At 44.8% G+C, this 26941-nt stretch overlaps 1 protein-coding gene across 1 annotated transcript in view; it reads right to left on the bottom strand.

Annotated features, from left to right (window-relative positions):
- RIT2 (Ras like without CAAX 2) overlaps positions 1-26941 on the bottom strand; it is a 178233-nt gene that overhangs the window by 92803 nt on the left and 58489 nt on the right. The window contains exon 2 of the mRNA XM_077936519.1: positions 16097-16153. Within this exon, the coding sequence (XP_077792645.1) occupies positions 16097-16153 (57 nt within the window). The remainder of the gene's footprint in view (positions 1-16096; positions 16154-26941) is intronic.

Genomic DNA, 26941 nt, shown 5'->3' with positions numbered 1-26941 from the left:
GCCACCTCATGAGAAGAGAAGACTCCCTGGAGAAGACCCTGATGTTGGGGAAGATTGAGAGCACAAGGAGAAAGGGACAACAGAGGACGAGATAGTTGGACAGTGTTCTCGAAGCTACCAGCATGAGCTTGACCAAACTGCGGGAGGCAGTGGAAGACAGGAGTGCCTGGCGTGCTCTGGTCCAGGGGGTCACGAAAAGTCGGACACAACTAAACAACAACACAGCACATAGTTAACACTATGGGACTTGTTCCTACAGGAGACAGTTAAGGCCAACTTAGATGGATTTTAAAGAGCATGGGCCAAATTCATGGAAGATAAGGCTATTGATAGCCACTATTTCTGACGCCCATCCTCTGCCTCCACAGCAAGAAGCAATATGCTTCTGAATACCAGTTGCTGGAAACCACAAGGGGTGAGGGGAGTCCTAATTTTGGACTTCCCAGAGGCATCTGGTTGGCCAGAGAAGGCTATTCTTATGCTAGATCAGTTTACAATCTTTGGGAAGGAGTGGTTTGGATGTGGTGATGCAGCAAATGACCAGATTTCTTTGAATTGGCCTCTGATAATTTCCAACGGCCTTTGCGATTTATTCCAATATATCTTGAATCATTAAGCAAATTGATCCTCATTACTGTTATGGCAACTATATAAATGCAAATCAAGCTTGGCATGGGAATGTCTTTCTCTCTGCTATCTATGTATTTTTGTACAGTATTTACTTTTACTGCTCAATGGCTCAGAAGTTAATTCCCTTTGAAAAGCAAATTGTACCATTGGATATTATATTAAAATTAATTAAGTCCTTGAAATTCAATAGGTACTACACACAGCTGAAGTACTTAAGTCACCGATAAGGAAACAATACACATGCAAATAAATAAAACAAATTACCAAGCGGTATCCAGAGTAATAAAAAATAAAATAAAATACTGACACTGCTCTAATTCTAAATCTTCCCCCTATATTGCAGAGGTCTGGCATGCTCAACTTCTTTCAGTAGGCCTTACAAGACATTCTCCAATTCTGTTTTCTTTCTAAATGTGTCAAGCAGATTTCACGCATTTGGAGCACATTTCTGGAGAGTTTCAGTTGTGGTTTCAGTGCTGGTCTTAACCCATAAAGACTTATGCATCTCAGGACCTCAGTCGTTGATGGAAAGCATCTCTCATCATGAATCTACCCATCTCCCAAGATCAACATATTAAGTCCTTGTCAAGAGAGTTGTGGGAAGAGAGGCTCTTTTCAGTTGTAGCCCATCTGTGGAATACTCTCCCTGATAAGGCCATGATCATATTTTCCGCACCAAGTTAAAATGTTCTTCTACTCGCATGCATTTGATGGGATGTAACTGGCTGGTTTTCTAAATACAGCATTATCCTAATTGATTATTCCTGAAGATTTGTCATTCTATGAGGAAGGGAGTTTTGTTTTAATGCACAGTGAATATTGCTGTTCCTTTGTTTTTAAGCTCTGTGGATTGTCATGAGATAACTTGAATTCCCCCCTTTAAAAAAAGGAAGTGGTGCAATGTGAGATCCAACGCAACAGTTGTGGTTGTGGAAGTTTGCTGTGGAACAGGTTGTGTAGCAAGAAAGTATCAGATCTACAGTAATCTTTCGAATCATTGGGCCTTTCTGGTTTCCTGCGCCTCCTGTTGCATAAGCCATTCATTCCACTAAGGGACTTTAATTTAGCACTGCTTTGAGTTCCCCTCAATAACAGTGGTACCAGAATGCAAATCAAAAAAACAAAAATCCAAGCCTTGAATTCTTACTTGAGCTCAGCTGTATCTTTAAAAAATGAAACTAAAAATTAAAGAAAGGATCAGAGGCAACCCTAGGGGTCCTTCTTGGGCCATGCTCTCTCCCCATGACACTTCAATAGCTGAGGCTGGCATCTCCCAAAATTTTGTTTCCTTTTCTCTCTCTGGACTCAGCTATACAGCTGCAAATAAAACGTTTTAAGTGTGTTTTAAGTGCAATATACAATGTGACACTAGATGGCAATGGCAAACCTTATGGAAAATTCAATGTATTTTTTAAAAAGCTTTAATAATAATAATAATAATAATAATAATAATAATAATAATAATAATTTATTATTTATACCTCGCCCATCTGGCTGGGTTTCTCCAGCCACTCTGGGAGGCTTCCAATGGAATATTAAAATAAAATAACCTATTAAACATTAAAAGCTTCCCTAAACAGGGCTGCCTTTGGATGTCTTCTAAAAATCTGGTAGTTGTTTTTCTCTTTGACATCTGGTGGGAGGGCATTCCCCAGGGCAGGAGCCACTACCAAGAAGGCCCTCTGCCTGGTTCCCTGTAACTTGGCTTCTCGCAGCAAGGGAACCATCAGAAGGCCTTCTGCACTGGACCTCAGTGTCTGGGCTGAAGGATAGGGGTGGAGACGCTCCTTCAGGTACACTGGGGCGAGGCCGTTTAGGGCTTTAAAGGTCAGCACCAATACTTTGAATTGTGCTCGGAAACGTTACTGCATTTTCAGAACGTTTTTTATATGTGTGTGGATTCGACCGCTGCCTCATTGGATGGTTCATCTTCGGCAGGGCCGTCTTACCATAGACACTAGGGGTGCAGGGCACCCAGGCGCCGGGCTCTCAGGGGCACCAGGCCAAGAGTCTGGGGCTCGAGAGTTGAGTCTGGGGAAGAGCCCATCCATCGGCCAGAGCGCCGCAGCAGGCTCTTCTGCTTGGGCGGCTCTGCGCCACAAGTTTGGGGGTGACCGAGCCAGTGAGACGCTGAGGCGGCTTTCTGGCTCTGCCCTCCTGCACGCCTGGGACTGGGCAACCTGGGGGAGGGGGGCACTGGCCGGATCTTTGCACCCCAGCACCACATATGCTTAAGACAGTCCTGCCAGAGTCATTTCCCAAATACTTCTGGGCAATTGGATACATGCCATGATGCAGGGAGTACTGCAGTCCAGGACATGTTCCTCCTTCAAGGCCTTCTGGTCTCAAGCCAGGGCTGGTCCATGCCTCCCCACAGCTTGGAAGAAGGATGTCCTTCCATTTCTCATCTTCCTTAAGAAGCAGGGGTTAGCAGCTAAGACCATGACCTTGCATGTGGCTGCAAACACCTTCTGGGGGCTCTCCAACCCATGTGAGCATTTTCATATATGCAGGCTATTAGAAGGATGGTCCAGGAGTCACCCATCAGTCCTAAACACCAGGAGACCTCTTACATAGGATCTAAAAGTTATATGGAAAGCACTGAGCTTCATCTGCCGGTCAAAATCCTCCTTAAACAGTGGTGCCCAGAACTTGACACTGGACTCCAGGTGGGATCTGACAAAAGCAGAATAGATTGATGTTATTATTCCCGTTGCTTCCGCCAGCAAGATGCTGAGGCGGCCGGCCAGCTCCGCCCTCCTGAACACCTGGAACAGGGCAACCTGGGGAGGAGGGTGCTGGGCAGATCTTTGCACCCTGGCACTGCATATGCTTAAGACAGCCCTGGTCTTCAGGGAGAGAGGAGAGAAATGTCTATTTACTTTTTATTTTCACACAAGCTGGAAACACCTCTCAGTGTAAGCATAGGCTTTAATTGATCTCCCTGAAATGATAGTAAGTGAATCATTGCCACCTTAATCTCCACTCAGTAGCAAAATCACAGGGTCGAAAGTGGTAAGAAATTGCTACCTTTTATTCTGGTGCAGAGGGGGAACTGGTTCTGATTAACTAGGAAAGCCTTGCTCACCCACACACCTTTGAAGTGAGTGACATCCCCCCCCCCCCCCGCTTCAGCGGAAATTCAGCTCTGGAAGCATTAATTATTATTATTAATGTCTGTGTGGCAAGTGGGTTCATACTGTGTATGTTAGAAATGACTCATGTTTTATGTGGAAGGGGGTGCCTTCTGAAGTCTTGCGTTTTGCTTTGAAGCGTGTCTTGCAACGAGCTTAGATCCCTTATGCTTGCTATGGGTGTCGACAAATTGGAACAGGTTCTGAGGAAGACTACAAAAATTGGGGGGACAGTCCTATAAGGAAAGGTTGAAAGAAAGGGATCTGTTTAGCTCAGAAAAGTGAAGATTGTGGGTGGGGAGTCATGACTAGGAATTGGTGATGCAGTCAGTTTCGGTTCATTTTGCCTTCTAATTCCCCCCCCCCCCCAATTTTCAGTTCTCCGTATTTCCCCGAAAAGGCCTCCTGAAAATTCACCATTGTTTTAGTGCAAGATCACTCACCGCCTAAGTGTGGTGGCATTGTGGGATGGTGAAGGCTTCCTAGGGACCTGACAAGGGAGTCCCAGGGATTGGAGTCCTACCTGAGCAGGCAGAGTGGGCATAATGCACCCTCTATTTATTAGATAGGGACGCGGGTGATGCTGTGGGTTAAACCACAGAGCCTAGGACTTGCTGGTCAGAAGGTCAGCGGTTCGAATCCCCGCGATGGGGTGAGCTCCTGTTGCTCGGTCCCTGCTTCTGCCAACCTAGCAGTTCGAAAGCATGTCAAAGTGCAAGTAGATAAATAGGTACTGCTCTGGCGGGAAGGTAAACGGCATTTCCGTGCGCTCCTCTGGTTTGCCAGAAGTGGCTTAGTTATCCTGGCCACATGACCTGGAAGCTGTACACCGGCTCCCTCGGCCAATAAAGCGAGATGAGCACCACAACCCCAGAGTCAGTCACGACTGGACTTAATGGTCAGGGGTCCCTTTAACTTTTTTCTATTAGGTGCCAGATCCAAGCCTGCCTGCCTTATTGGCCATTCGGGGCTGACCTTGGGGGCAGGACTGACAGAGCAGGTAGGCTTCCCCCAGGTTTGCTCCTGGTTCATTTAAGCATCCTAGACCTGGACTCTTTACCTGTTTCTACCTCGACGAGTTGCCTATGTCCATATGCCCTGTTGGGGCCCGAGACTGATAGCATGCCCCAGGCAACAGATCTCTGCAGGGGTCCCCCTATTTAATGTAAGTTTTAGGAAACCCTGCTGTCAGATTGACCCATGGTGCCACTTCCGGCAAGTGGGCCAGAAGTTAAAGATTATCCAAACCTCTTTCATCTGTAATCAATAAAGTTGTGGCCTGTCGAGAGCCAGTGTAGTGTAGTGGTTAAGAGCGGTAGTCTCGTAATCTGGGGAACCGGGTTCACATCTCCGCTCCTCCACATGCAGCTGCTGGGTGACCTTGGGCCAGTCACACTTCTCTGAAGTCTCTCAGCCCCGCTCACCTCACAGAGTGTTTGTTGTGGGGGAGGAAGGGAAAGGAGAATGTTAGCCGCTTTGAGACTCCTTAAAGGGAGTGAAAGGTGGGATATCAAATCCAAACTACTACTACTACTAATACTACTAATACTCTTCTTCTTCTTCTTCTTCTTCTTCTTCTTCTTCTTCTTCTTCTTCTTCTTCTTCTTCTTCTTCTTCTTCTTCTTCTTCTTCTGTATCAATTCAAAGTCATTGTATGGCAGGCATCCCCACACTCGGTCCTCCAGATGGTTTGGGACTACAACTCCCATCATCCTTAGCTAACAGGACCAGTGGTCAGGGATGATGGGAATTGTAGTCCCAAAACATCTGGAGGGCCGAGTTTGGGGATGCCTGTTGCATTGAGTCCTTATTCTACAACAGGCATCCCCAAACTTGGCCCTCTAGATGTTTTGGGACTACAACTCATACCATCCCTAGCTAACATGACCAGTGGTCAGGGATATGGGAATTATAGTCCCAAAACATCTGGAGGGCCGAGTTTGGGGATGGGTCAGAGGAGGAAGTACATAGCTTTGGCTTGCAATTGCTTCCCTAATACAGTGGTACCTCGGGTTAAGTACTTAATTTGTTCCAGAGGTCTGTTCTTAACCTGAAACTGTTCTTAACCTGAAACACCACTTTAGCTAATGGGGCCTCCTGCTGCTGCCATTCTCATCCTGAAGCAAAGTTCTTAACCCGAGGTACTATTTCTGGGTTAGCAGAGTCTGAAGCGTATGTAACCTGAGGTACCACTGTACACCGTTTCTTGTATGCGGTTTTGCCTAATATAAATTTTCCTTCTTCCTCTCTTTCTTTCTTTTTTGCAATGCTTTCATCATTCAGAATCAAAATACTTTGGCTCAGTTCTTTAGTTCTCACAGAAACAGAGCCTGGCAACGTGGCAATTTATTTTCACATATTCTCACCCAGTTTCCTTCAGCACTTTCGTATTCCTTCCCCTCCTCCCTCCGCATTCTCCCTTGTCTTCTCTTCTGTTGAAATTAGTTTGGAAGCCCCCACAGACAAGGGACCTTTAACTTGCTTCTGTTACTGTAAGGTGCCGTATGCATCAAAGGGCTGTGTTTGTGTGTGTGTGTGTGTGTGTGTGTGTGTGTGTGTGTGTGTGAACAACAAATAACTCCACAAGATTCTATAGCAGTAGGGAGACAACATGGGTGCTCCCAGCAGCAACTATGACAAGGATCACTTTCTAAAAACCTTTCTGGGTAAGAACATGATACAAGAAGTGGCCTGCTGGACCAGGTCAAGTGGCAGTCAAGTGCAGAATTTTGTGTCCAGTCAGATGCCTCCAGATAGCACACAGGCAGGGGAGAAAAAGTCACAACCCTCTCTCAGGGGTGTCGCAAGGAGGGTGCAGGGGTGCGGTTCGCCCCGGGTGTCATGCCTAGGGGTGGTGACAAAATTCCCCTGGACGGATTGGCGTGGTGGCACGCGCGCACCCCAGCGGGTGTTTTTCACAATTGGCACAATTGTCGTTGTGAAAATCCACCCGCTGATCACGCAAATATGCTGGGCGATCAGCCTGGAACCCCCCCTCCCCCCAGCAGGCAGCGTTCGGATCCCCGGTGGGCACTTTTATGCAATCAGCAGTCAGATTTTCATGGTCTGTGGTTGGCGCTAGCACCCCTGGCTGGCGGTGCTGACCTAGTTTTATGTGATCGTTGGTCAGATTTGTGCTATCTGTGGGCATATCTGTTTTGTGGACAACCCTACCTTAAAATAAGCTCAACAACTTTGGGCAACGTACCCAAAAATTGCAATGTAGGTCAGGGGTGTGACAAAAAAACTTTGCACCCGGTACCACCGGAACTTGTCTACACATCTGCCCTCTCTCCTTTTCTTGTTGCCAGCATCTCTCAGCAAGCAGGGCAATTGGTTGCTCTCTCTTTTTTCCTGAGGATCTCCTAACTGTTAGAAAACGCTTGCAGATTATTCTAAAGCAACTTTCTTTGGCTTGAGAATTCTTGGGTAGCTGAATCTCCTGCCTAAGGGTCTCCATTGCTCTTCCTGATGGCTCCACTGTCCAAGATGGTTGGGCTGCAGGCCACTTTCCTTTGGTGACAGTTTAATGGATTCTCCGTGTTCAGAGGCACTACGTCCCCAGATGTTATGCTACGGAAAACCAACAGAATGGTACACCCATAGCACCTTCATGCTTCATACACCTTAGATTTATTAGCATTTATTTATAAAAGTATTTATATACAGTTAAATCACAAAACATAACTAAGAAGTTTATATCTTGGTAGTGAGTTCTGGAAGACCTGCTCCTTGCCTTGCAGACCTTTTTCTACTGAGAGGGAGTCCCCGGACTGACTCCAACTACAAAAGCTGAGGCTGCTGAACAGACTCTTGGGTTGGGGAATTGTTTGTGGGTTTTCATTGGGTGGGGGTGGGGTTGTTGCTATTATGGGTATTAATTTTTGTATCTTTATTGGAAATTGTTTAATTGGTTATGTACTTTTTGATGTTTAATTTATTGTTTATCACTATTTTGGTTACGTTTGTAATTATATATATATATTTTCCATATTGTAAGCCATCTTGAGCATGGCTTGAACTATGGAAAGGCAACATACAAATAAAATTATGAATGTATGCATCTACAACATGTAAAGATAAAAAAACATACAATAAAAAACCACTAAAAAATTAAAAGTAAACAAAGCTTTAAAACAAGCATCAATAAGCCATTGTTGGAGATGTACTCTTCATTGCCTATATACAGTAGGCCTGGCAGAATAGAAAAGCTTTTTAGCAGGCATTTATAAGTTGGCAGAAGGGACATGGATGGTGCTGTGGGTTAAACCACAGAGCCTAGGACTTGCCGATCAGAAGGTCGCGGTTTGAATCCCCGTGATGGGGTGAGCTCCCATTGCTTGGTCCCTGCTCCTGCCAACCTAGCAGTTTGAAAGCATGAAGTGCAAGTAGATAAATAGGTACCGCTCCGGTGGGAAGGTAAACGGCATTTCTGTGCGCTGCTCTGGTTCACCAGAAGGGGCTTAGCCATGCTGGCCGCATGACCCAGAAGCTGTACGCTGGCTTCCTCGGCCACTAAAGCGAGATGAGTGCCACAACCCCAGAGTCGTCCACGACTGGACCTAACGATCAGGGGTCCCTTTACCCTTTACCTTTACAAGTTGGCACAGAATTTGTATTGACAGAGTTTTGTGCATAATTGGGCTTGCCAGGAACATATTTTGCCAGCCACTTCTGGAAGCAGGATCCTGGGCATTTGGACAGATCCAGCAAGGTGATGTCTACAGCCTTATCTGAGGAAAAGGCATGCAGGGCCGATGCATGTGAGAGGAGAATGGGAAATACTGGAATGCTTCATGTTTGCAATTGCATAGGTACGCCTTGAAGGTGTGCAGTGCGCCGACTGATGTAAAATACCCTGTGCATTAAAAAGCTTGGTGCCTGTGATTAACGGTGACACTTGATGGTGTGTATCTCTTGCGCTCCACTAGCTTTCCCTTTCCTTAAGCTCTTCAGGCATGAGTGATCAGTGCTGACATGCAATTGTATTTCTGAGCCAAGAGGGACTGGCTAAGTGCCCCAAAGGAAAGTTACCAATTAACCCCTAACCTTGGAGTAGTGGTATTGGAAGTGAGTCTGGAAAGGGAGAGAGGAAGATAGAGAGCTGCACAAAGAAGAGAGAGAGAGTGCAAGGATGTGCAAAGCCTCCTCTATTGTTTCCACAAATATTTCCCTGTTGTCAAAAGGTGACGTTGCATTGATAATTCAGGACAATTATCCGGGCAGAGGAGAGAGGATGAGCTGGTTCACAAGGACAAAACACTCCACTTTGTTCGATCCTAACAGTAATGTGCATTTCCCCCCATTCATTGCCAGAGCAATCGCATAAATGTTTATTTAGAAGTAGGGATGGGGTTTTCTGCTTCTATCTACTTCTCATTTCCCCCTGCCTTTACCAACATTTGCACATCCATTTGGATGACTCACTGAAAGCTCACCAGCATTTTAGTGCTAATTACATGTTTGCATGTTAAATTAATATGCACATTTTTGCAAAACAATTTCCTCAAATATAATGCATCTTTGTATGTTCTTTTCACAAACACATGCATTTTATGCATGCTTTACCCTAGCCTATTAATTTTTGTACATATTACTGCAGAATTGCAGTGCAAAATTCGGACCAATGCAAATTTCTAAGAGGGGCTATATTTTGGTCTGCATACTGGTTCAGAAAGTATAAATACAGTGGTACCTCGGATTACATATGCTTCAGGTTACATACACTTCAGGTTACAGACTCTGCTAACCCAGAAATAGTGCTTCAGGTTAAGAACTTTGCTTCAGGATGAGAACAGAAATCGTGCTCTGGCGGCGTGGTGGCAGCAGGGGGCCCCATTAGCTAAAGTGGTGCTTTAGGTTAAGAACAGTTTCAGGTGAAGAACAGACCTCCAGAACGAATTAAGTACTTAACCCAAGGTACCACTGTAATGTAGGTTCCTCTTTAAATGTGAACAAAACAAAATTTGTCCATCAAATTTGGAGGTTTTTAAGCAGAGATTGTAGGGTCATCTGCCATGGTCCCTTCCAACTCTCCAATTCTATGATTCTATGATTATGCATTTGTGTATGTTGTTTTCACTAATTTTCCATTAATTTAACTGGTACATTTCTGTACACAATACTTGGCTGGAGAACTGCATTGCAAAATTTGGAGAAGTCAACATTTTGAAGGATGGCTTTGTTTTGAATCACATTCCTCTGCCATCTCTATCACTCAGAAAACTTGTTCTCTTCTAGGTGCCCGCTAAATGTCATTGGGTGCCATCAGTCCCATCTGGCATGGCCAATAATCAGGAATGGGGGAAGCTGCAGTCTACCAACATCCAGAGGGTCACTGGCTATCCATCCCTGTGTCATTGTGTTAAAGGGTGGCTCACAGAATGTCCCTGCAAATACAGAATACAGCAATAAAAACATTCACTACAGAATACAGCAATAAAAACATTCACCCCCTCCCAAAGCAGTCCCCCCCCCCTTTTCTGGCAATCTCTATTCTTCCAGCTTCTAGAGAACTGGAACACATCCCAGAGGAATAGTGAGAGCACATCATTTCCATGTTTCAGATTCCAAAAGTCTTTGAAGATGGCCCCCAATATCATTCTTCTCATGACCCTGACTCCAAGTGCTTCTCAAGAACCTCCTGACATGTTATTGTTTGCAGAACCTCCTGACATGTTATTGTTGCTTAAAATTAGCTAGCTGCTTTGCTGTCTAATCTGCATGCCACCTGATTTTCATGAATTTGGTTTGAGATCAGTTACATGGCTGTTGAGCATCTTGGCACCCACCCAGTTTGTTCCCTCCTCCTCCTCCTCCTCCTCCTCCCCCCATCTCTCTAGCTACACTAACGCCCAGCAACATTGCCAAGTAACTGCTCTGAGTGCAAAATCATTAGTTCTCCATTTGTTCAGGAAGAAAATTGTTTCTGCCGGTGCTGGGAAATTGTTTCCTCATTGCTATTAAATAGGAAATGTACAATGGAAATCATTTCATTTTCTTCCAGGGATGTCCTCTGGAATTGTCGCCACATATGGTTTAGCAAGTCAAGCAAGGAACGTTCTTCTTCCAAGACCACCTCTCCTTCAAAATTATGATTCTGCTAAATGATGCAGTTGGGCCAGGGATTCTTAATGAGCCGCATCATTGAAAATCTGTTGTGAAAATACATGCTTATTTGGGTAAAAACAATGGCCCATCTAACAATATTGTTGACTCTAACAAGTGTAGTTGCTACTGGGTAATAGGCCAAAAGAGAATAACATCACCACATTTCCTCAAAGAAATTCAAGAAATACATTGTTCTCCCCGCCCCCAATTTTATACATTTCATAACTTTTAGACATCACTTGATTGTTAAAAAAAGACCCACAAAGCAGCTTACAAATAAGATAAAATAATAAAATTGTCAATAAGAAAAAATAACAATAATTTAAGACTTTCAGATAGTTAAAATAACAATAGACCAGGGGTCAGCAAACTATGTTCCGTGGGCTGGATATGGTGCACCGGTTTAGCTCCACACGGGGACTGACTGAGGGGGACGCAATGACTTCCTACTGGCTGCAGGATAGGACTTCCGGGACGCAACCATGGCCAATAGGAAGCCGCAGATGCCTACCCCCCCCCCCATGGCTCCGAAAGCCAGTGGGTCAAGAGCGGTGGGTGATCTGGCCTTCTGGTGGAAAAGTTTGCCTACCCCCTGCAATAGAGTAAAAACAGATTGAAACTCGCATCAACTTTCTAAACGTCTGGGTATGCAGGTGCCGCCACGCTAAAATATCCATTTCTTACTAATGTGGAAGACATATTATTATGTGGCACCTGAAACGATGACAGTTCTTCAAACTGAAGTGTTTGAGTGGGCATATGTTAATAATAATTATTATAATTAAAACTTGATTTGATTGCCCTTCACTGATGGGTAAGGCAATCTCGCTTTACTTCAGTATCACCTATGGAATGCAACAGAACTAACTTCTGAGTAGGCATGGCTAGGACTCAGGGACAGGCATAAGAAAAACTGGACCTGTCATTGGTAGATAGAGAGAATTGGTGCACATAGGTTAATAGATACCCCTAATCTCCAAGAGTGGCTCAGACTGTAACATGAGTTCCAGCAATCTTTTCCGAATTTATGCAAATAAACCCTAATGCAGTATTCAAAACCCCACGCAAAATTGGAGAGAACATGCAAAGGAAGCTTATGCAAATGAGCCTGCTTTGCATAATTCCAATCACAGATTTTTGTCTGTGATCCCAAATTTCGGATGTTTTGCTACAGAGAGTTGGCTCAATGGTTATATTTGAGAGACAGGCAGACAGGCAGGCAGGCAACTGGGGACCAGTAGATGGAAGCATTAGTCATGTTTTTGGCAACGCAAAACTAAAAATAAATAAACACCACCAATCTGAATTGCTTTCAGAAAATACACTGATCTGAAAAAATATGCTAAAATAAATGTACAGAAGTCAACATATTTCTTCTTTGTGGGGAATCCACTTAAAGATTAGGCTGTCATCTCATACAAAATTCTGGTATCTGGGCAGGTGCTGGGATGGACAGCCTGAGCCCTATATCAGATCTAAGGGTGGAACTGGAGGATTTTTCAGCAATTTGCTATGAGCCTAGAAGCAGAGCCTAGGGATATTTGGAACACTTGCAGGCAGAGCCCAGAATCTGGAAGCAAACACAGAGATTAACCCCAGGACAAATTCATGTAGTCACCTAAAGTAAAGAACAGCTCCTTGACAGGGACAACCTGATCACATTTAACTCATGCATAGCCTGGACTACTGAAATACACGTTATGTGGGGCTGCCCTGGGGTCTGGTCTGGAAGCTTCAGCTACTGCAGAATGCCAAGGCTAGACTGATGATGGGAACAACCACCAGTAGTGTTAAATAACCTGCACTGGCTTCCCATCTGATACTGGGTCATGTTCATGGTTCTTGTACCAGTGTCTAAGCTGCTGGACAACTTAGGCCCAGGGTATCTTAAAGACCACCTTGCCCTGTATGTTCCAACTGATCACTAAGATCATCTGGGGGAGATCTAATACTGGTCCTCCATGGCCCAGAAGCATTACTTGTGTCAATGAGAGTTGTGACTCCAGCCTAGTGGACCCAACTTTATGGAACTACAGTCAACATCCTTGCCAAAATTTAGATGTCAGGTTAAAATGATTTTACATCAAGAGTCCTTTGCATCATGAATGCTGCCCTAATGATGTTTTAATCTAAGTTTTAAACTCTGTGCTAACCAATTAACTAAACATTTTCAGTATTATTATTATTATTATTATTATTATTATTATTATTATTAAAATTTGTATGCCGCCCTTCATCCGTAGATCTCAAGGAGATTCGCAACACAAAAATACAAGATGAAAGCACAAAATACATAACAACAACCACAAGCAACAACTCCCTTCCTCTCACACCATCCCACAAACACATTTGAAAGGTTATAGGATGTTAATCAGCCCAAAGCCTGGTTGTAGCAGAACGATTTTGCCTGGCACCTAAAGGTGTATAATGAAGGTGACAGGTGTATAATGAATGCTCTGGCGAGAGCATTCCACAAATGGGGAGCCACCACAGAAAAGGCCCATTCCTGTGTTGCCACCCTCCAGACTCCTTGTGGAGTGAGCACATGAAGAAGGGCCTCAGAGGATGTTCACAGGATCCAGGTAGGTTCATATGGAGAGAGGTGGTCCTTGAGGCATTGCGGTCCTGAGCCCCAAACTAGCTTAAGGGGGTTGTCTTAGCCTCTCTACTTTTCTGTCAACTAGTGCAAAAGCAAAATCTCCACCCCACACTCAATGAGCCTTCCTTTCCTGCAGATCTGAAGTGTGAAAGATGAGGAAATGGTTAAAGCTCAAAGAAAACGGAGTGCAGCAAACTTCTGTCTTTCATTCTCTTAAAGCCATCTCCTTTTATAGCCAGATAAATGTTTGCTCTCAGCCATCTGTCAGCACCGAATGCTCAGCAATGTTAATCCAAAGTGATGAATGTGCCCTGTGGACATCCAGAAGGGTACCTCTGGGGTCATTACTCACTCTTCCCTTTTAAAGGTGATACTAGGAATTTATAACAAGGCCCACCATCTTTGGGATCAAGCAAAAGGGCCTGATGGACAGTGACATCCGATGTTGCTGTTGCCACTGAATGCTGTTGCAGCGGCAATCGCAAACCAATAATTCAGAGGACTCAAAAGACACAGGGTTACAATTTGGTCTGGCCTTTCCTTGATAGCATTGTGGGGAAGGCTGAAAAAACATATCACATTTCTAGAGGAGTACAGAGCGGGAAAGGAGACACAATACGGGAAATGGCTCAGGATTCATCTTCCTGAGAATCATAACAAACAAGCAGGTTTCTAGTCCTTATTATGGTTGCAAATATATATTTGGAAGCTTGGGGATGGGCCTCTGGGGCTCTCAACAACTCCTGGCCTGAATAAATTAATGACTTATGAAAGAAAGAAAAACAGTTTCTGTTATGGAATGGAAGTTAAATTCTCAGTGCTGACATTACACACAGGCTGGAAAATTCAGCTTTCTTAGGTGTAGGATCTAGATTGTTTACGTGAAAAATTATAAGCTTCCTCCCCACTTGACCTTGACCAAGCTTTAAATAAAAGAACGTTTTTGCCAACGGGCTTTAAAAAGTCAATGGGCTTTAAAACGTCAACGGGCTTTAAAAAGAGATTCAGATACTCAGAGAAGGACTATTCCAAACCGTTTCATTCAGTCTTTTATGAATGACTTGCAGTGTTTCTGTTGGTCAAACTGTGAGCTGGTATGTATACAGAAGTTTCATCCTTTTTGCTGGCAGTTCACACTTAGTAGATACATCAGAGGTTGCCCTCAAGGAGCCCATGGGCTCAGTGGTGTACTTGAGGTCTTCCCCTGGTGCCGACAAAGTCTCTGACGCACCACACCATTGCCTCTTGGGTCATGCATGAGGTGGAGAGTGTGCTTACCCTGTTCTCATTTGAAAAGTACATAGAGCTGAAGAAGGAAGTGGTAAGAGAGTCGCCCTTTCCAACTTCCTCTTTAATCCCTATGTGCTTTTCAAGGCTTCTTCTAGATATGACTTTTACATAGGTCCTTAGGAAATGTGAAGTGTTTGCATGGGTGTGCTCTAGCTCCTTTTCTGTTTGAGGGGGAGCAAATCTGAGGGGAAGAGGGAGAGAAATTGCCAGAGCAGGTGGTGCCAATAGGACTCGCTCAACAATCCAAATGTGCCCACAGGCCTAAAATGCCTGCCTCCCCTTGATAAACACAAAAACGCTGGATTCTGAAACACCAACTTGAAAGCTAATTTTACTGCTAGGCATCTCCCAAAATCCCTGGCCAAGTAACTGCCATTTTGAATTTTCGAAGGTTTCACAAAGTTCACATTGGAAGCCTTGCCTATTGAACCTTTCCAATATTCAGGCTGCACACAGGTGTTGGTAACAAACTGCTTTACTTAACTGGGTTATATACAGCTCCCTGGCAGGACCCTAAAAGAAGGTCTATGCTGAGAAGGAAGAGCATGGAGTCTGAGTCACACACAGCAGCATACCCAGGGGTTGGCCAGGTTTGTCCCTGCCAAGGACGCAGGCCTGGGAGGTACACAAAAATTGTGCCTTTCCACTTTGGCTCAGAGTGACTAGGAGCCCATCCGCTAACACGCTCCCTGGACTGCTCCTCTACTGCCCTCGACAGCTGGGCGCCTTTGCGGAGAAATCTGGTTTGGAGCACAAAAGGTGTTGAAAAGCAAGCTTTTAAAGTTTCTGGCCCATGGCTTTGAAGGGTGCAAGGGAGCTTAGATATGCCTCTGCTCATACATAAAGGGACTGTGCAGTTAATTCTAACACAATGGCCATGAATCATTTCAACCAGGGCTATAGCTTTTCATTTGCATCATTAGCAGATTAATCAACTAAAAGTTGAGTTCATAAAACACTGGGAACCAATATGCTAGCATGGTCATGATCACGGTCCCCTTCCCCTATTTTTCAAGGCTATTTTAGTTCCAGTGTGTTTATGATGTACTAAACAACAAGGAAATCCTAAAGGGAGCCATTTCTTCAAACCACATGTAGTAGCTTTGGTTTATCATGCTGCAGGCAATCTTGTGCTCCCTTCAGAATTTCGAACGTGAAAATGATATTCAGGTGCCGATTTATATGCAAATGTATTTCCATTTAATTGGTTAATTAATGAGTCACTTGGATAAAGGGGATGCAATCAATGAGAAACCTTTTCAGCAGTTAGAAGCCCAATTTCTCATTGCTCCACGGCCCAAAGTGCTGGTGTAAGAAAGAGGGTTTAACTTACCTATGGTGGGATCATGGTAGTCGGGGAACCGGTGGCTGATAAACTGCATTGTCATCGCTGGGGAAACAGAAAGAGATGGAAATGATGAGTCAATGATTAGCAGCTGTGATACGCAGCTCAGAAAAACCAAAACCAAGTAGTTTGCATTTCTGAATAACTGAAAAACAGAGTGCAGCCCTATGCAGGGATGGAGTTTTTTTGAAAATCTCAATGGCAGATTTTAAAAAAAATTCCTGACTCACACCTTGACCTTGATAAGAAGTGAGTTATATTCCCTCCTCAGCTCTGCACTTTGTTAATATATTTGTTATTGTACACATTTGTTTTCCTACAGTGCATACTCTAGTTATCTCCTACTTGGACTACTGAAATGCACTCTACATGGGGCTGCCTTTGAAGGTGACTCGGAAACTGCAATTAATCCAGAATGCAGCAGCTAGACTGGTGACTGGGAGTGGCCGTCGAGACCATATAACACTGGTCCTGAAAGATCTTCATTGGCTCCCAGTATGTTTCCAAGCACAATTCAAAGTGTTGGTGCTGACCTTTAAAGTCCTAAACAGCCTTGATCCTGTATACCTGAAGGAGCGTCTCCACCCCCATCATCCAGCCCAGATATTGAGGTCCAGCACCAAGGGCCTTCTGGCAGTTCCCTCGCTGCAAGAAGTGAAGTTACAGGGAGCCAGGCAGAGGGCCTTCTCGGTAGTGGCACCCACCCTGTGGAACACCCTCCCATCAGATGTCGAGGAAATAAACAACTATTTTACTTTTAAAAGACAAGTGAAGGCGGCCCTGTTTAGGGAAGTTTTTAATGTCTGATGCTGTATTGTTTTTAATATTTGGTTGGCAGCTGCCCAGAGGGGCTGGGGAAACCCAGCAGATGGGCAGGGTATAAATAATAAATTATTATTATTATAAAGTGACCAGCACACATACATATTTCATGAATATCCATAACTTGTCCAGACTGGAAATGAAAGAAAGTTGCAGACAAAATCTTCAGCCTAATGCTTCTCCCTCCTGTTTTCAGTAACCTACAATACTGTATACTAGACTAGTGATGTTATGCAACCTCTGGAGCTGATTGGCTCAACTGACTGATGGGTATGATGATGTGGAATAGCCATGGATGTTCTAAATGGTCAGGAAGACAAGGGGGCCAGAATGTTTGCAATCCAGTTTCTACCAGAAAATAGAGGTGGGGGAATAATTTCTCTAGGATTGAGAACTTACACAGGTCCCAGAGTACAGGTGAGGAACCTTCTCCCCAACCCCTGCCAACCCCTATTCACTCAGGTAATCTGTTAGGGGCAAAAGGTTCACAGAGGACAGAGTCAACACCAAAAGCCACCTACGCAGGGAGTTCCAAAGTGTAGGTACTGTCACGCTGGATTTTCTGCATTAGCAGAACAAACATCACATGGCATTGGGGAAAGCACCAGTTCTGCATTTTATTAATAGTTTTGGATTGTTACTGTAACGATAATAAATTAAAAACCTTAAAAACAGACTGATGCAGAAATCTTGCCTTCAACAGATGTCACAGAGAAGAGCAAGTACAGTGGTACCTCGGGTTAAGAACTTAATTCATTCTGGAGGTCCGTTCTTAACCTGAAACTATTCTTAACCTGAGATACCACTTTAGCTAATGGGGCCTCCCGCTGTGGCCACACAATTTCTGTTCTCATCCTGAAGCAAAGTACTTAACCCAAGGTACTCCTTCCGGGTTAGCGGAGTCTGTAACCTGAAGCGTCTGTAACCTGAAGCGTCTGTAACCCAAGGTACCACTGTATAGTTTATTTTTCAAGGACTTTGTTTCCTGATGTTGGAATAGATGGGCCTTTGGCCAAATTCAGAAGCATTCTTCTTATGTTCTTAGATTCAGTTAAGCATATTATTGACTTGTCTACCTTCCCTTTGGGACGCGGGTGGCGCTGTGGGTTAAACCTCAGCGCCTAGGACTTGCCAATCGCATGGCTGGCGGTTCGAATCCCCGCGGCGGGGTGCGCTCCCGTCGTTCGGTCCCAGCGCCTGCCAACCTAGCAGTTCGAAAGCACCCCGGGTGCAAGTAGATAAATAGGGACCGCTTACCAGCGGGAAGGTAAACGGCGTTTCCGTGTGCGGCTCTGGCTCGCCAGAGCAGCAATGTCACGCTGGCCACGTGACCCGGAAGTGTCTGCAGACAGCGCTGGCCCCCGGCCTCTTGAGTGAGATGGGCGCACAACCCTAGAGTCTGTCAAGACTGGCCCGTACGGGCAGGGGTACCTTTACCTTTACCTTTACCTTCCCTTAACTAAAATACAGTGGTACCTTGGTTCTCAAACAACTTGGAACCCAAACACTGCAAACCTGGAAGTGTTCCAGTTTGCGAACTTTTTACAGAAGCCGAACGTGCTCCGTTTTGAGTGCCAGACTTCTCTTTTGAGTGTTACGCTGAGGTCTGTCTGTTTTTGCTATTTATTTTGCGTTTTTGTGGCCCTTTTTTTGGGTTTGTTTTTGCGACTATGTGGAACCCACTTCAGCTACTGATTGATTGTGTGACTGCATTATATTGTTTATTGCTTGCATTTTATGGATCAATGGTCCGGTTAGATAGTAAAATCCATGTTAAATTGCTGTTTTAGGGGTTGTCTGGAACGGATTAATCCATTTTGCATTACTTTCTATGGGAAAGCACCCCTTGGTTTTGGAATGCTTTGGTTTTGGAACCGACTTCCGGAACGGATTAAGTTTGAGAACCAAGGTACCACTGTATTAGTTAATTTCACCATTTTCCCGAATGCACAGAAATTCCAATCACCCCTGCAGCTGGTGTGGTACAGTCCATTCTATCACCGTGGAGAACCTACCATTCATTCATCCCTCTGCAGGCCTCAGATGCCAGCAGGGCAAGACTATGAATATACAAGACTGTCGCTGCCTACTCACATCATTCAAAATGCATCTCATCTGTCTTCTTAGCTTTATTGCTGTCCCTTGTAGCACAACCCGCCCCCTTGCAATCAATAAAAACCCAGGTAGCATGGAGTGCTCACAAAGCGCGCGTCGTTCAGCCTTTTGGTAGCCATCATTTATTATATATATGCACACAGTTATTGCGCCAAGTCTTTCTGATAGGAAATCAATGGGCAGGAGAAGAATCATCGCAAACTGCAGAGAAGTCCATCAGAAAGTTAAGGCATGAACTCCCACCTGGCTGCCCACAAGCACATTTGATACATTTTCTAAAAGTGAAGGGAACGCAACAGGGATTTCAACCCCGGAGCATCCCCAAAGTCGGTAGCTGTGATTGTTTAGAAGATCACAAAGCTCTGGTGTCTAGGAGGCGAAAGCAGTCAGGGTCCCAAAGCATTTTGTGCATTTCATTTTTTTTTAAAAAAAAACAGCATTGGCTTGAGCAGTTTATTTATTCTATTTTATTTTCATGTTTTCAGGCTGCCTTTCTGGGCAAAGCCCTCCCGATATGGCTTGCAGAGCAGGGAGAGCAAGCAAAAAGCAGTTACAATATTCAGTAAAATACAATTCAATGAAAGACCATCATTTTAAATAGCAGTTAAAAAACATTTATCCCGCAATCCGGCTCAATGTTCATTTTTTAAAAAAATAAAAATAAAAAATCCAATGAAACCATCAGGAATTACGTGATTTAAAACCAGTAATAATATAGCCATTTAATAATCAGAAATTGATTATTATTAACAGCTGAAAGTAACTCAAAACTATTGATTTTTTGAGGGATGTTTAAAAGCTGTGAGGATTCTAACAGCTAAGAAGGCAGCTGTCTGAAGAATAACTGTCCTCTCCTCCTGGCCTAGATATTGTCACAGGATCTAATCTGGCTGTGGGAAGGAGAAGAGTTGGTGTTCTTTCTCAAGGGATAACAACCAAAACCATCACTGGCCACTGGATGTTTATGTAAGCCCTTCTGAGAGGCTAAAAGGTGACGAGTGCAATGAATAAATAAATCCCTGAACTGTACAAGGGGCAACTGTGGGGCCACCATTGAGAAGACCTGTCCCTTATGTTCCCCAATCAGCATTCATTTGCACAAAAAAGCATTCTCCCTTTCTTCTTTTTTAATATAAAGAAATATAAGAAAAATTGCAACCATCTAAATGACACAAAAACAAAAGTTGATCCATTCTTACTACAACATGGATTACATAAAAACTAGATCTTCCTCTTTTTGATATACTCTAATTAAATATAACTTTCTGCAAAATTGCATATTTTGATATGATGCACTAGAATGTTTTTTAAAAATGCAACCAATCTACTGTGAATTCATCCCATCTTTAATTTCTTTCTTCCATTCTAATCAAATGTGTTAATCCCCCCATTAAATATGATACAAAGGATCCCTATTAAGAATAAATTAAGAATAAATTAATAACCCTATTAAGAATATTTCTTCAAGGGGTGGAGGGTTGCTTTGCCCAAAAAGAGCGCATTCACTCTTATCTATATTCCAAATCCAGAACACTGTACACCATTCTGGAAATCCATTTGCATGTCTCTATAGACATATGCATCCTATCCCTGGATAACAAATACTATGGACATAATGATCAGGGTCTCCACACCCTTTATGTGGGTTTCCCAAAGGCAACTTGAAGACTACTCCTGAAAATAGGATGGTGGATTTGACTGATGCTTAGATTCTGATTGTTGCAGGTAATTCCTTAACATAATTCATTAACAGGTAAACATACATGGCTGGACATTCACATTTGCAGCATAATATTTTGCAACTTCGTGGCAACTGAAATTCCTTGCACAATGTGTCATGAAATTGCTACAGGAACAAATTGAGAATTGTGCTTCTGTAATTGGCAACAGCATCTTAAAAAGCGGCATCTTAAAAATCTGAGACATCACCTTGCCTACAAAGGTCCGTATTGTTAAAGCTATGGTTTTCCCAGTAGTGATATATGGAAGTGAGAGCTGGACCATCAAGAAGGCTGATCGCCGAAGAATTGATGCTTTTTAATTATGGTGCTGGAGGAGACTCTTGAGAGTCCCATGGACCGCAAGAAGATCAAGCCTATCCATTCTGAAGGAAATCAGCCCTGAGTGCTCACTGGAAGGACAGATCCTGAAGCTGAGGCTCCAATACTTTGGCCACCTCATGAGAAGAGAAGACTCCCTGGAAAAGACCCTGGTGTTGGGAAAGATGGAGGGCACAAGGAGAAGGGGACAACAGAGGACGAGATGGTTGGACAGTGTTCTCGAAGCTACCAGCATGAGTTTGACCAAGCTGCGGGAGGAAGGGGAAGACAGGAGTGCCTGGCGTGCTCTGGTCCAATGGGTCACGAAGAGTCGGACACGACTAAACGACTAAACAACAACAGCAAATTGGCGACAACCAAGAATTGGGGGGATTTAACCTAGCACATACAAGCTGGATTTAGAAGAGGCAGAGGAACCAGAGACCAAATTGCAAACATGCGCTGGATTATGGAGAAAGCTAGAGAGTTCCAGAAAGACATCTACTTCTGCTTCATTGACTATGCAAAAGCCTTTGACTGTGTCGACCACAGCAAACTATGGCAAGTTCTTAAAGAAATGGGAGTGCCTGATCACCTCATCTGTCTCCTGAGAAATCTCTATGTGGGACAAGAAGCTACAGTTAGAACTGGATATGGAACAACTGATTGGTTCAAAATTGGGAAAGGAGTACGACAAGGCTGTATTTTGTCTCCCTGCTTATTTAATTTATATGCAGAATACATCATGCAAAAGGCTGGGCTAGATGAATCCCAAGCTGGAATTAAGATTGCTGGAAGAAATATCAACAACCTCAGACATGCAGATGACACAACCTTGATGGCAGAAAGTGAGGAGGAATTAAAGAACCTTTTAATGAGGGTGAAAGAGGAGAGCGCAAAATATGGTCTGAAGCTCAACATCAAAAAAACGAAGATCATGGCCACTGGTCCCATCACCTCCTGGCAAATAGAAGGGGAAGAAATGGAGGCAGTGAGAGATTTTACTTTCTTGGGCTCCATGATCACTGCAGATGGTGACAGCAGCCACGAAATTAAAAGACGCCTCCTTCTTGGGAGAAGGGCAATGACAGGCCTAGACAGCATCTTGAGAAGTAGAGACGTCACCTTGCCAACAAAGGTCCATATAGTTAAAGCCATGGTTTTCCCAGTAGTGATGTATGGAAGTGAGAGCTGGACCATCAAGAAGGCTGATCGCCGAAGAATTGATGCTTTTGAATTATGGTGCTGGAGAAGACTCTTGAGAGTCCCATGGACTGCAAGAAGATCAAACGCATCCATTCTTAAGGAAATCAGCCCTGAGTGCTCACTGGAAGGACAGATCGTGAAGCTGAGGCTCCAGTACTTTGGCCACCTCATGAGAAGAGAAGACTCCCTGGAGAAGACACTGATGCTGGGAAAGATGGAGGGCACAAGGAGAAGGGGGCGACAGAGGACGAGATCGTTGGATAGTGTTTTCGAGGTTACCAGCATGAGTCTGACCAAACTGCGGGAAGTAGTGGAGGACAGAGGTGCCTGGCGTGCTCTGGTCCATGGGGTCACGAAGAGTCGGACACGACTAAACGACTAAACAACAACAACAACCTAGCACATGTTTCACTGCTGAGTTCCCCATCCACTCTGCAATACAACAGGAGGAAAGATTGTTCACAAATGCATGGGACTGAAAAAAATGCTGAAGTTTCTTCTTCTTCTTCTTCTTCTTCTTCTTCTTTTACTTTGCCCATACTGAATGAATGCTTCTTCTCATTTGCATGGAAGACTTGTGGTGTTCTTGTTGCAGAATCTGAAGAGACGAAGCTAAATGTTTCAGATATTTGAGACAATTGGCAAATCACTGGCAGTACAAGGGTTAAAGAAGTCACCCAACCGTCTAAAACAGCTATCTATTTTTATTGAGCAGCTTGAAATTAAATCATGCCTTCGAAACAGAGAGGTCTTCAAAACCTTATCAAATATTCATTAAATATCTATATGATGACTTGCAATTCAAGATTTTAGGAAATAATGACAACAATTCAATTGGAATATTCTTTTTTTCTCCCTTTGGTACAATAAACATACCATTTATTACAGTCGTTCTCCTCTGCATCTTTATGTATTTATTTCAATTCCAGACTTACCCATGTATTTCATTTACTCATTCTCATTTAAAAGCCTCATTTTAATACAGCAGCCTCTTCTGCTGCATATATAATTCAGAGATAAGTGTACCTAATTTATACATAGGTGCAGTTTTGCACAGGATTTTAATATTCTGATGAAACCAAAAGGCATGTCATCAGCAACAGATTTATCTATTACTATACTATCCAACTGTAGACAGAGATCAATGCCATGCCCTCCTACCAGACAGACATTTTCTCTCTTTATTTTGTTTTTGCTTAACAGTACAAGAAGAACATAAAGACAGCCTTGCCTGATCTGAGCAAAAGCCCATCTAAATTCACTCTAACAGAAAACTCATAATCTGATGGGGTAATCCAACCACTGGGCTGACCTGGCCTCTCATCAGCTACTGCTGACGGAGCGATGTGAGAGTCACTCGATCAATGTTGGCTTCCATTTTCTTCCCATCAAACCTGTGGACAGGGGACACAGTGGTGGGCTACTCACAGGCAAAGCCTAGAGCAGTGGTGTCCAAACTTTTTTCAAAGAGGGCCAGATTTGATGAAGTGAAGGGCCTTGAGGGCCAACCAAAGGGCCAACCACAGTTGTTAACCATTTTTTAAAACTGAAGTCATTGAGCTTTTTTTAGGGTTGAAGTTGCTGATTTTACCCCAGGAAAAAAACTGCCATAGGGGCCACATTGAACCAAACGTCAGGCCGGATTAGGCCCCCGAAACGGACTTTGGACATGCCTGGCCTAGAGGAAAGTCCTGAAGTGGTACAAACCAGTCACTCTGCCATTGCAAGATGGCAGCAAGTCCATTCAAGGTCCAGTTGCTACACCAGTCTGGAGCTGGTGCACTGGGATCAGGCCCAATTGTTCTGCTCAGAAAACCTCCCACCTAGACAACATACTAGCACCACCATCTGGCATCACTGTAGAAAGCTGGGAGGTTGGGGACACATATTATAGTCTACGGCCTAGGTGCATCCCAAATAGTGACATATCCCCCAACCTTTTAAGAGGGCAAATTGGAACAACCCACCCTCCCACTGACCCCATCGCTTGCTTGGCTGCTCACCTCCCCCTCTCCCCTCCCACCTTTGTCTGCTGGCATCTGATGGCCTCCTCCTCCTCCATTGCCTCGGGAGATGCTCCACCAGCAAAGAACAGTCTAGGGGAAGTTACAGATTTCTCCTCCTCCTCTGCCAATGCTGCAAACATACTTCCAGAAGCCAGCTCCTGGAAGCCCCGTGACAGAAGGAGGAAGAGTGGCAAGGTCAAGGTAATTCTCCCCAGGGGCAGAGGAAGGGGGGCACCACTGAGGGGTGTCACCACTGAGGGGGGCAGCACTCTCCGTGGGGCCTGCAGCGCGCCCGAGCCACATGTCTCTCCTGGGAGAGATGCAGTGGCTTGGCGAGCGCAGGATCCGTGCTGCCCAAACAGTCCACCCGCTGCCCCCAGCCCCCAGCTGTAGGGTGGCTGAGTGGGAGGAGGCAGGCAGACTCAAGAGGCCGTGTGGTGCACCCTGCCCCTATGGGTGGCTCGCCCCGCCCCTGTGCGCACCACCCCAAACACCTGAGCGGCTTCTTCTGCCACTGACACACACACACACACCCCATTTTTTGGTCCTGCACTCTGGTGTGAGCCAACTGACTTGCGCTGCAGCACAGAACCCCAAATGCCCATCTTTGAGTCCCACATTCTGGCACGGCCAGAGCAAAGGAGCCAAAATGGGATATCCTGGACAGGAATCAGAAGCTGGGATGGGCTGTCAATATGAGATGTCCCACTTAAAACAGCACACTTGGAGGGGATGTAGTGATGCAACTACAACACTAATTATTATTATTGTTGTTGTTGTTGTTGTTGTTGTTGTTGTTGTTGTTGTTATTTATACCCTGCCCTCCCCAGCCAGAGCCAGGCTCAGGGTGGCTAACACCAGTAAAATTACAGTAAAAACATAATAGGAAAAAACAACAACAATAATTTAAAATACAGGTTAAAATGCAATTTAAAATGCAGCCTCATTTCAAAAGTAGCCCATAGATCAAAACCATAAGGGGAGGGAAACATAAAGGTCAGACTGAGTCCAAACCAAAGGCCAGGCGGAACAGCTCTGTCTTGCAGGCCCTGTGGAAAGATGTCAAGTCCCGCAGGGCCTTAGTCTCTTGTGAGAGAGCACTCCACCAAGTTGGGGTCAGTACTGAAAAGGCCCTGGCCCTAGCTGAGACCAATCTAACCACCTTGCGACCTGGGACCTCCAAAATGTTGTCATTTGTGGACCTTAAGGTCCTCTGCAGGGCATACCAGGAGAGGTGGTCCGATAGGTATGTGGGCCTAGGCCACATTGTCTCTCATTTGAGGGGAACACCACCAAACCAAACTTGCCCACACTCCCTGCCACCAAGGTGAGAGTCATAAGTGTGTTGCCCAAGCAGAACTGGCACTATTATGAGCCTCGATGAGGCAGCTGCTTCAGTGACAGAGGTGGGAAGGCAGGCAGATTTTTCTCATTTTCTGTGGTGAAACTGGAGGTTTATTTGATGCTGATTTTATATGCTTTCCTTCTAATAAACTGAGCACAGGAACACTGTTAGGATTGCTGATTACGCTGCCTTTCTCACTGCTAGAAGTTAGCGCTTCCTGTTTTATTTTTATACAGTAGTGTCAGGGGACTGCCATCGGAACAGGGAAGGGAGGCAGAGGGGCAGTTGGGATACAGGAAACCTCCGAAAATCTTGAGAAGCAGTTCCTGTGGTGGAGAAAGCCACACCTCCAGTGGGGAAGAGGGGAAGGAACCAGAAGATGCTACTGGGAGCCCCAGTTCCACACCTCGTCAGTCTGAGGGTGGGAAAAGCCACACCTCCTAGGTAAAGGAGGGGAAAGGGCTAGATGGGAGCCTCAGCACCGCTCCTGGCCAAGCCAGCCAGGAAGGAAGCACGCCTCTTCATGAGCCAGTGTGGTGTAATGGTTAAGAGGAATAGACTTGTAATCTGGGGAACCGGGTTCGCGTCTCCGCTCCTCCACATGCAGCTGCTTGGGCCAGTCACACTTTTTTGAAGTCTGTCAGCCCCACTCACCTCACAGAGTATTTGTTGTGGGGGAGGAAGGGAATGGAGAATGTTAGCCGCTTTGAGACTCCTTCGGGTAGTGATAAAGAGGGATATCAAATCCAAACTCTTCTTCTTCTTCTGCCCACCTTGCGCAGAGGTGTAAAAAGCAAAGAAGGAAGGAAAAGGCTGGGGGGTGACTAAGCTCTTATGTTGGGGGAGGACCCAGAAATGACCACTCCCGGATTCTGCTAGCGACTGAGACAGACATGAACTTGCGGTTCTGCACTGTAAATAGTTCTGCAACAAAATAAAACCTTTAAAAGACAGGCCAGAGTCCTGACTGGTTACTCACGAGCAACCACCACTACCATCTGACAAGTAAGCTAATTTCTTCACACTCGCGCATCACTGTCTATCCTCCATTCAGGCAAGCGAGAAGCATTAGGCACTCAAAGACGCATTTAAGTCAAAAACACTCATGGAGGATGCAAAACAGACAGGTCTGAAAGGCTGCATCTGGTCCCAGGGACTTATATTCCCTATCCATCAAACACCCTTAACAAACTACAGATCCCAGGATTCTGAGGGGAGACTCCATTTGCTGGTTCACCTCAGGCAGCAAAATGTATTGGGCAGGCCCTGTTCCCCACATTCTGTATCCAGACTGACGGGG

Source organism: Podarcis muralis, chromosome 11, assembly GCF_964188315.1.
Source record: "Podarcis muralis chromosome 11, rPodMur119.hap1.1, whole genome shotgun sequence".
Taxonomy (NCBI): domain Eukaryota; kingdom Metazoa; phylum Chordata; class Lepidosauria; order Squamata; family Lacertidae; genus Podarcis; species Podarcis muralis.
Note: the sequence above shows the minus strand (reverse complement) of the source record. Positions and strands in the feature narration are given on the sequence as shown.